The following is a 10,407-nucleotide window of genomic DNA, read 5'->3' as shown; positions in this document are numbered from 1 at the left end:
AGCTGCGGGGCTGCCCCGGGCCGCCGCGGAAACGGAACGGAGATTCCGGGTGGGGAGCAACTTCTTAGGAAAATGCGTAGTAACTGCTCCAAGATCTGAGCCCGTGCTTGGTATTTTTCATGCTTTTTATGTCTTGCAGGAGACCGTAGGCCAGTGGAAAAGTAGCGTGTGTTGTTCTTTTTAGAGCGCTCGCCTCCTCACCCGGCTGCTCCATGTGGGACCAAGGAGGGGAAGATGAGCACTGCGTGTGCGGCACAAGCACTGCGGACCAGGGCTCAGCTTGCGCCTGAATTCAGAAGACTGTATATACATATTTATACGTGTGCTAATCACAACATAACCCTGGGTGTAGCACAAGCAATATTGCTTAGGGTTTTAGGGTCATCCATATCCTGTTTATTCTTTTTTTTTCCCCTTACTCTAAACTGTGCCTTAAGGTACTATAAGAGAGTTTAACTGTGTTTTTGCAGTTAGTACCCAAATGTTTAAGTGTAAATGGAAATATGTACTACTTGAATAAAATAACAGAAAGGACAGACAGTAGAGGGGCTGAGAGTAAAAAAAGAGCTCTTGTATAGACTGAAAGTGCAACTTGAACCCTTTTCTCCATAGGCCAATTTTTATTCCTTACTGCTCTACCTTCAAGAAGTTAATCATGGGACTTGGATGCCACCACTATGGTTTTCTGTTCCACCGTTCTGTCTTTTTATGGCAGAGTGCATGAGTGCAGAGCATTTTGTCAGGTACCTTTTGGAATATGTCGTGTTGGAATACGACATTCTGTCTTCATGTTGTCACACCTGTATGATCAGAAATAAATTCAGGCCTTCTCTAAGGACTGAGATGCCTTGATCTGCTAGTGCTTTGGATCCGAAACACTGATGAAACCACTGCTGCACAATCCTAAATTCATCAAATTTTCACATATTGCAATGTTTTTTCAAATGAAGTAATTTTTAAAAGTACAAGATTGCTCATATTTCTGACTGCTGTTACTCATGCATAGTTCTGTCTTCCCTTGCCCCCAAACAAAAGTTTTCATAGTGTAATCTTAAGGGAATGAGGTRTCAGGAAGGCATTGTAACATTGCTCCCTTTCTCCTTGTGAAGGTGACAGACACCTCAGAATGCATCCTGACTTTTAGCTTTTTTTTTCCCAGAGAAGATTCTGGCTCATTCAAGTCAGATATGGCAGAAATTTTAAGGAGCATCAGGAAAAATAAAGGTAACAAAAGCAGACATAGGATGCATTGAGCTCAAGCTATTTCATATGCTCTGGAGCACTTGAAACATGTATACCCAAGCAAATTTAACTTACTCCTCTTGAAACAAAACTGGTAAGTCAGAAAGATAGCCAGGATAATGAATCAAGCAATGGGGATATTAGGGTAGTGCAATTGCTTTATGTATTTCATGGCTCTTCAGAAAGCTAAAAGTAATTTTACTAGCGTTATAAGTAAATTCTTCAGAAAATTAATTTTGCTGTTCAAATAAGATAATTCAGCCTCCATCTCTTCAAATATTCGATCATTACTAGCAGTACTATCTCAGTGTGTCAAAGCATAATTCTAGAAATCCAGAATTGTTCAGAAAAGAATGCAAGAGTAACAAAGACAGCACAAGAGAAAGACATTTTAAATTTTATCTGATAGTTCAAACAAGCAGAACTTTGCAAGAAAATAATTCTAAGGACTGAAAAATATATTAATTACAAGACTTGTTAAATGTATTTACTGTTACAAAAATTATCTAGGCTCTTATACAAATCTATAGCCAGAAGGGGACACTTATAAAAAAATAAATAGGCACCCTAGTTAAGTCAAAACAGGTTATCACATATTTKTTAGCAAATATTACATACATACATGGAGTGCAGATTCAAATATAAAAACAAAGGTGTCTCAAATAGCTGTCTATGTACTATTATAATTAAATACCTGGTAAACACAGGTCACATAAAAAGTTGTCTAGCAAGATTTCTTTCAGGCAAAGCAAGGAGACTGAAGTACATCTGAATTACTGCAGCTACTTTAAAAATCACTAAGTTTACCAGTTGTGCTTACTGGAAACCAGAATCATTGGTATCAGTAAYAGGCATTCATATTGCTCATTGTACAGAAGTATTAACATTGCTATGCATGTTTAAAAATAACTTTTAACATCATCATTCACAGTAGTGGCTCTGCAGTTTATACATTAAAATACTGTTGTTTCAAATACAGGATTTTTGCAAACATTTTACAAATTATACATTATTTACAAATTGCAATACTAACCTTCATTTTTACATAAGTATTAGAAGATAGCTTTACATAACTGGCTTTGCATATTGTGTAACATTGCTGGGAGTAAAATAGAAAAAAAAAGTTTATTTTTTTAAACAAGTTTTCAAATCCTTTCCAAAAATACATAGGAATCTTCCAAAGTCTTAAACATTCAAGATATTTTCTCTATTTAGCTGAATTTCTTATGAGAGGATAGTTTTGTTAGGTTGCCATTTACTAGCAAACATATTGACACATGCAGAACTATTTGATTATTAGCACTACAAATTCCAGAATTCATTTTTTTAAGTGTTAGAAGAAGTTTTGAGCAAGAAGGTAGAAATAAAGATTAATCAGAGATACCTGATTTATTGCATATATCATGTTCCAGTTTTGCTATATGTTAAAGTGGTTATAAAAATTTAACTTAACCRAGTAACCAAACCTAATGTTTAGATGTATACCTTGGATAATCACACTAAAACAATTGTCAACATTTTGTTGAAGCACTCAGACTCTCATAAGATACATAAACATATGAAAGCCTTTATGACCAACAGCGCAAGCATAAGCAAGAGTGTTTATCGTGCATATACAACCTCCTGGTATTAGTTTCGTCACTAAAAGGCATTTATATGTAGATGTAATCAGCACCACCTGAATTTTAAGTTAACACTTTAATATGAATAATTGCAAAATTCAGTCTTTACAGACAGCGTCATTGAGGGTTTGCTAACACTACTTCTAAAGAGTACATGACTCACCAGTAAGGTAGACTGAAGGTATACGGGAATTCTGAGCCTGTGTAAGTCTCCGATACCACAAGGTGCGGTGGGTCATTTCAAAACATTCAACAGCTGCCACAAAGGTTAAATCTTGTTCCCCTTCCTTTCTTCTTCCCCTCACTAGGGAATATTTCTGTGAGCTGATTTAACTCACTAACCATATGAAAGCCAGATAATCTTCTTCCGTATTAGTCAAATAAATCAAGTTTGCAAAAGGCATGGTAAATGTCTGAGCTGCCAAAATTGCAAGGCAGAGCAGAGGGGAACCTCTCCTCCTTGTACTGTCTTGGAGACCACAGTCTCAAGGGCTGTAGGTTCAGCCTCATTTGCTAAGATGCTATACCATTTGTAGAACTGCTCTGAAGAAGGAAAAAAATTTATGTCAGTAAAATCAGAATGTCTGATCCCTTAAGCTTAGTTCAAGATGTCAAGCTGAAAAAAAAGATAGGAGGTTCACTAGCAACGCTGCCTGTGCATGCAAGTAGAGAATCAGTCTGAACTGAACCTAGCAATACATCTAGGGCCTTACAGAATGTGTCTTTGACAGTTGAGTATTATTCTGTTGCATCCTTTTGTGGTTAAAATGAATTTTAGTAAGTTAAAGTAGATACCTTATGGGGAACAAATCTGATAAGTGTATTAGTTTAAAAATGCATACAAACACAGGTGTATTATTGTGATATTCTACTATTGTGATTTATTTGAATTCCCTTTAAAAATCTTACCTAATGCTTACAAACCAGAACAGTTCTAAAAGAATAAATTATTAAGGCTTTTTAAATTCCAAGTTAAAAATTCGCTGGGTAAACTAGTATTAAAGACACTTAAAGGTTTGTGAAAGCACAGACTCTCACAGAAGTCAGATGAAAAACGAGTAACAGCTCCTGTTACCTACCAGGAGAAATACTAGTCTTTATATTTACTGCATTATATGGTAGTATGCTTATCCTTTTTGTTAGTTTAAACATTTGTGAATATTATTTAGAGTTTGCAGTCTGGTGGAATGCTCCTTAAGCTGCAACTATTTAAATTCTCTATAAAAATTAGTAACATCTAGTTGATCCCAATGCTAAAAGATACGTACAACCTGAAGGGACCATTTACAATATAAACTATAAAAGACGAAGCTGAATAACAGAGGTAAACATTAAGGCAACAAGAGTAACATATCAAAGAACCAGGATCTTAGCACCTCTTATCCTCTGTTCTGCTCTACTTGCATATTCACTGAAACAGTCCTAACACCTAAGCGGGTCCCAGTTGCCCATATCTTGCTTAAGACACAAGCAGACTCAAGGTCCCCATCCATGTATAAACTCTATGAAATGCAAGTCAAATCCATATCATTTTCAATCTATCTACTGCAGTGTATGCCTTCTACATTTGCCTTGTATCTTTGCTCAGACGTGGGATGACCAGGCCCAAGAGTGGCGTGGTAGGGAGCACTCAGTTCTRGTCCAGTTGAGGGTGGGTGCTTTTCTTTGTGAAAGCCTCCAGTGTCTGTCAAGTACAGCTTGGGTCGCTGATGATATTTCATCCTGTATGTGTCAGTCATACAACTATCTACTGAGAAGTAAGTCGTTAGAGATACACTGTCATTTGCATCTGCATAGCTAACACTTGGTCCTGCATGACATGATCCTTTCTTTAGAAAGTTTTCAGACACAGTCCAAAAGTCATTCACTGGTAAGCTAGGTGGAGAGTCTTGTTTCTGAATGAGCAGCTCATTCCCTTGAAATGGCTCTTTAAATCTTTGTTCACTTATAAATACATTTGCTTCTGAGGTCGATTTTAAAGGTGCAACTGCTTGCCTTCCGAGATTATTTTGCAAGACATCTGTCAATTTTACATCTGCTGCTGAGCTATTTTCTGATCCTGGCAAAACGTTCAGAGCATATTTCTTTGGAGGTAAAGGAGGAGGAAGATTCTGGTAAACCACTTCGGGCACCCAGTGTGCGTCCCCCCTTCGGAGCGGGTGCCCGGTGTGCTCGCCTGGAGTGGGGAGCCCGGCAGGCAGCTCCGGCACGTGCTGGGGCACCAAAGGCGACAAGCCCAACCTTGGGGCAAAAGTTCTTGTAGGATGAGGCTGCGGCTGAGAAGAGGAGTGAAAGTCATTGGGGGTCGGCCTCCTTCCGCAGATGTTTTCTGCGTAAGGGCGGGCTACGCTCTCCGTGCAGTATACTGGCACGTTCATCTTCTCGAACCTCTCTGGATTAAACCACTCTGAAGAGTTTTGTTCGTTTGCCTTGTTCCTTTCCATCCTAACATGGTCTTTAAGAAGTGGCTGTAGAGTTCCTTGGAAAAGTTTCCTATTAGTCTCAGGCCGGTCAGCTCTAAAATACAAAGCACATAGTTATTAAGGTAAGCAGCTGTAAAACTATTAAACCATAAAAAAGCACAAATAGCATGAGTATATATTGTGACAGCTGTAGTAACACTGTCTCAATATTCCGGAGTTGACTAAAGAGCTGCTTAACATAGATGCATTAGGCTAAAAATTGCATCAATCATTTCAAGGTTTCTTTCATTTGAAATTTAGGGTGCCCAAAGAAAAGCAACTCAAGAGATTCGGTTTCCCTAAGGAAAGATAAATGCCATCAAAACTAAAGACTATATCAAATACAAACCCCATTCTTGAGTAAGCATCCCTAGGACTGTTGGATGCATCCTTTTTAAGAAAGATTAGAGATGTTACATCTCTACGCTCAGCTAGCTTTTAAGTTCTTGATTTTTAGGAAGTACTAAGCACTTAAAGGTCAAATTAGAAACTACAGGCATATACCAGCAACCTTCTAAGCAGAAGCTCTTTTCACTCTTTAGCAAAACTTTTCAATAACTAATTTGTCTAAGCACTACCTGTTATATCACATAAATGCAAAACAAAATAATAGGGTCCTTTGCTCAGAATAAGATGCTTTAAAACAACATAGTTATTTAGTTCTACTGACAAAACATCCAAATTAAGCCTCCAATCTTTTTCCAAAAAGAAAACTTTTAGCCACATCAGTTATGTGAAACATAGAAGACATCATCTGTCAAAGTATTAAACTCCTTTACTTTGATGTACTTAGTAATGATTACTATCACATAACTAGAAACATTCTTAGTAAAATAATACCATTATTGGTTACCTCTTTACTGGAGGACTAGGCATCTGCAAATGTAATTCTTTCGGGAGGTTAACATGAGGTCTGTAGTTAACTTCCAAATTTATCTGGTCTTTCCTCAAGTCTGGGGCTGCAGAAAAAATTAAAATTAAAATTAAAATTAAAACCTCCTCTGAGAACAGTTACACAAACAAAGCACTATAGCATAGGATATATAATTCGTGCTAATATCTGACATCTATTTTTTTTAGAGACAGATACTAGGACTGCTCCTGACGTAGTGACTGAGCCATTATAATCAGTGATCAATGCTTCAAAGTCTTTCAAAAGAAAACTGACTTTGTAAATGCATGCACTAGCTTTATATAGCTACTTGGCTTATTTGAGATTAATAGAAATTAGCATCACAAAGAGGCCTTTATTTGCTTGTATCCTACTGGGAATGGTTTCTGGTTCAGTAGATGGTAATAAGTATGCCAGTTTCCAATGGGATTACATATGCTGCCCTCAAACATCCATCAACAAAAGCTACAAATGGTTCGGATCTGTTTTAAAAGATGTCATTTAACAATGCAAAATACTTTATTTGCTTGTTTGCTTTTCCAAGTTTGCATAAAGTTGCAGGGAAGAAATGCTTTGTGAACATAAATCTTGGGGGGAAAAGAGCAGAAAACAACCAACCAACCAATCACATTCTGAATGAAACTGAAGACTTGCCTTGAGAAATTCTGTCTCTCCTACCCTTTACTAGACAAAGGACTAAAGCAGCTACATCTCAGACACTGAAAAGAAATTATAAGGGCTAGAAGGGCCCCCAGGTCAAAAGAGAAATCCTTCGATAAGGCTCTCCTTCAACTAAAACCTATTAAAACTTTTTAAAAAATAAATAAATAAAATAAAAACTTATTCCAGCATTGCTCAACATTACCACAACTCTAGAATGAATATAACAACATGGTTACTGAAAGAGGCCTCACGACACTGAGGAGGGTCACATAGCTAACCTAAAAGGAATGGAATTAGCTAAGTTATTTTCTTGGTTAGCAGTGTCTGAAGATGAGATATTTAACTTGAAAACTAGGAGTACAACAATCCTTTATATACAGCATTTCTACTTAAAAAGGAAAAATTGCCCTTACAACTGCCCTTTAAATCCACAAAGGGATTGGTCTGAGGAGCAGCCCGAGCCAAAGCCGTGGGAATGAGCCTGAGTGTAAGGGAGCCAGGTCCTTGGAGGCGGCAGCAGCTCGGGCGGGCAGGAGGCGGCAGCAAAGGGCAGGCGGCCGCTGCTGCAGCCGGGGCTCGGCGGCCGCCCCAGCGCCGCTGCCCGGGACACGGGCCGCCTGGGCCCGCAGAATTCCAGCTAGCTTAAAAATAGACGTGTTATTTTCTCTCTGCTGACACGAGAGCCATGCATGGTTAAAACCAGCGACAGACTCTGCGGGGAATTTTGGCTCTAGGCTCTTTACAAATGTGAAGATAGGGGCCTCGTGGTGAGTTCAGCTGGACACTTGACATTCCTATCAACTGCTCATCAAAAGCTTACCAATAAGTTATAGGTAACTCTGTTTTCTCAGATACAAACCAGGCTGCTTTTAACATTTATAGACATACATTTTCACCTCTGAGTGGACAATTAAGATTTTCATAAGATGAAGAATAAGAAAACAAGAAGTAACGCATAGGCAACAGTTAAACAGTTACTGTAATACATTTCTCTTCCTGATCACAGATATTTTTCTGCATTCAATTGAAGGGGCAGAGGAACTTATTAAGAGGAAGGCTTTGGAAAGGTGGAACAAAAAAAAAAGCAGTCCTAGCCTAGAAAGTAAACACATTATAGCTTGTCCAAACTGGAATATTCAGGGGAAAAAACAACCTCCCCACACCCTCTGGAGCAGAGGCCAAGCAATTCCTGTATATTAATTCATGGTTCCTCTTTTGCTTCAAGCATCTGGACAAAAAATAAAAGTCAAAGCTCCACTGTTTTGCTGGGTGCTTGCATAGGCGTTAGCTTAAGTAAAACAAAGAACACCTTACCCAAGGACATTCATTAACTATGAGCCTTCTTTTCAGTCTGATCCTTGTTTCGCCACCTGTGAAACTCACTCACAAAGCTTAACAGCACCCACAGAATATTTTGCTTCCTTTTTCTCTCCAAACCCAGTGCAGCTTTCTTCCACACTCTCTCAAGGGAAAATCTCACATACAGCAGGACCATACGTTTTGTTCCTACAGTGTACTCAAATCTCTGGGCTTGTCTTTCTGGGCATTACTAACAGAGATGTGTGCAGGGAGGCTATGCTCTCTCCCTTAATAAGAAGTTTTCTCGACACAACTTAAATCACGTCAGTAAAGCAGGCCACGTGTCTTGTAAACACCGCCAGAACTATTTTGAGCGTCATGGGTAGATTGGTGCTGCCCTCTGGTTTGTCGGGATTAAGCATCAGCAAACAATTTCTCACTAAACCATTTCTCACTTCCCAGCCTTCCTGCAGTTTTCAGAGCGGTGACTTTTAGCAGATCAGGCTCATCAGCCTGCTTGCTTTATCCATTAGCTATGTTTGTCTAGAATAACAGTAAACCTGCCATTTAAAGACACCCCAGAAGGGCATTTTTTGTTCCTGTTTTATATGTCAAGTAAATTGAATTTGAAGAATTACTCTRTTCTTCAAATAGGACAGTCATACACATTTGCTGCATCACAAAGGTTAATAACTGGATTTTGTTGGAGAAATAATATGCTCACACATTATTTTAATTTGTTAAGTATGGTCTCCCTGAAGAAAAAAACAGTTATTTCTTTTCCAATAGTATGTTTTATGGGCTTGGAGAGTTTGTTTATTTGTTTATTTTTGAAGAGRCCAAGAAGTAATATTCACTTATTATTCACTAGAGCTTCACAAAGATTGCAGAATTCAATTGGAATTGTCTCATGCTATTGGACTCCACAGTTACTAATGGAGAAACTTCTGGATTTCCAATGTTATGAACCCTGCTTTGCAAATTCAAAACATTTGTTTCTTTCTACATGGGAGAAATGTGCACAGACAGTTTTGTTAGATTGTGTGGGTTGCTTTTCCTGTTGTTGTTTTCTTGGTTTGTTTTAAAGCAGGAGGAAAGCCTTGCCTCCCACTGTTTATGCCACAAGCTCTTTACAAACAGAGGTTAACCTCCAAGCTCAAACTTCACCCACAGCTAGCTATTCAATATAAATTAAGAATCCCATATTTGCTTGGTTAATATTTGCATTTTCATGCCAAAATTGAGCACACAACCTAGAAAATGGCCACACAGGTCACCTGAGCCGAATCCCGGCAGCGGCTCGGGGCAGCGGTCCTTGGAGCCGCGTACGGGCCGCGTGAGTCACTGCTGCTGCTGCTGCTGCTGCTGCTGCTGCTGCTGCTGCTGCTGGTGGTAACGCAGCCAGGAGCCGCCCGGCACGAGGCCACGGCAGCTACTCGGCCACTGCGCAGCAGCTCAGTCAGCTCCCATTAAAATTAAGGAACCGCTTAAGCACAGTCGTGAAAATCAAGGGCACTGCTAAAAGTTCCACATTGCTTCCATATGAAAAGGAGAGGAATCTCCAGGAATTTCTAGGAATCTATGTGGTATTTACCTAACAGTTCATGCCTTGTTCATATGGCACAGAGAAATCAAGTTGCTGCTGTTAAATGTCTCCCTGTGTAGTGCCCTGGCACAGGTTTTAGACAGCCAAATAACTGAGTCTAAATAAGTCTTTATCCCTTCGTGCATGTGAGCTAATCAAATTCTATACTATCTTTTCCATGAAGTGACAGTAGTACCCACTGAGCCCACTTATGCTAAAGGTATTATCTGCCAAAATTATGCAAAAAATGGAGAACTTTCTATTTATGTTACATATATTTTTGCTATGAAACTACTCACAATTTAGCACCAAATTGGTATTACTGAATAGATGAGAGATTTATCACTGTTTGAGACATTCATTACTGTAATGTTTTATGGTAAATCTAAGGATYACTTGGAATGAATGCCTCTTTGAAGAAGCATCTACAATACACAGTAAAAGTTTTAAAACTATACAAGTCCATTGCATGGTAAACTCAACTGCAGATTAATTTTTAAGGCCAAATATTGTTTGAAACTACCTATTTGTTTATTTTGACAGTCCTTAAACCATTTTCATTTTTTTAAATCAATTCTTTTCATTGATATGCTAAAACTGTAAAGTACAGAAGTACAGGAGATTAAACATCAAGAAAAAAAA

The 10,407-nt window shown here is 38.6% G+C and overlaps 1 protein-coding gene and 1 long non-coding RNA gene across 2 annotated transcripts in view; one reads left to right on the top strand and one right to left on the bottom strand.

Moving 5' to 3' along the window:
- Positions 1-1,916, top strand: part of LOC112943435 — a 2,156-nt gene extending 240 nt beyond the window's left edge. Inside the window, exon 2 of the long non-coding RNA XR_003248570.1 lies at positions 140-1,916. This is a non-coding gene — a long non-coding RNA (uncharacterized LOC112943435). The remainder of the gene's footprint in view (positions 1-139) is intronic.
- A 1,107-nt stretch (positions 1,917-3,023) lies between these two features.
- The window catches only part of USP53 (ubiquitin specific peptidase 53), a 22,738-nt gene continuing 15,354 nt past the window's right edge, over positions 3,024-10,407 (bottom strand). The window contains exons 14-15 of the mRNA XM_026034587.1: positions 6,180-6,285; positions 3,024-5,381 (exon numbers count right to left, since the gene is read on the bottom strand). Coding sequence (XP_025890372.1) covers positions 4,403-5,381; positions 6,180-6,285 — 1,085 coding nt within the window. The 3' untranslated portion in view covers positions 3,024-4,402. The remainder of the gene's footprint in view (positions 5,382-6,179; positions 6,286-10,407) is intronic.

Source organism: Nothoprocta perdicaria, unplaced genomic scaffold, assembly GCF_003342845.1.
Source record: "Nothoprocta perdicaria isolate Ctin4 unplaced genomic scaffold, notPer1 scaffold_149, whole genome shotgun sequence".
NCBI classification, from domain to species: Eukaryota; Metazoa; Chordata; class Aves; order Tinamiformes; family Tinamidae; genus Nothoprocta; species Nothoprocta perdicaria.
The sequence above is the reverse complement of the archived record's forward strand: the minus strand, read 5'-3'. Positions and strand labels throughout refer to the sequence as shown.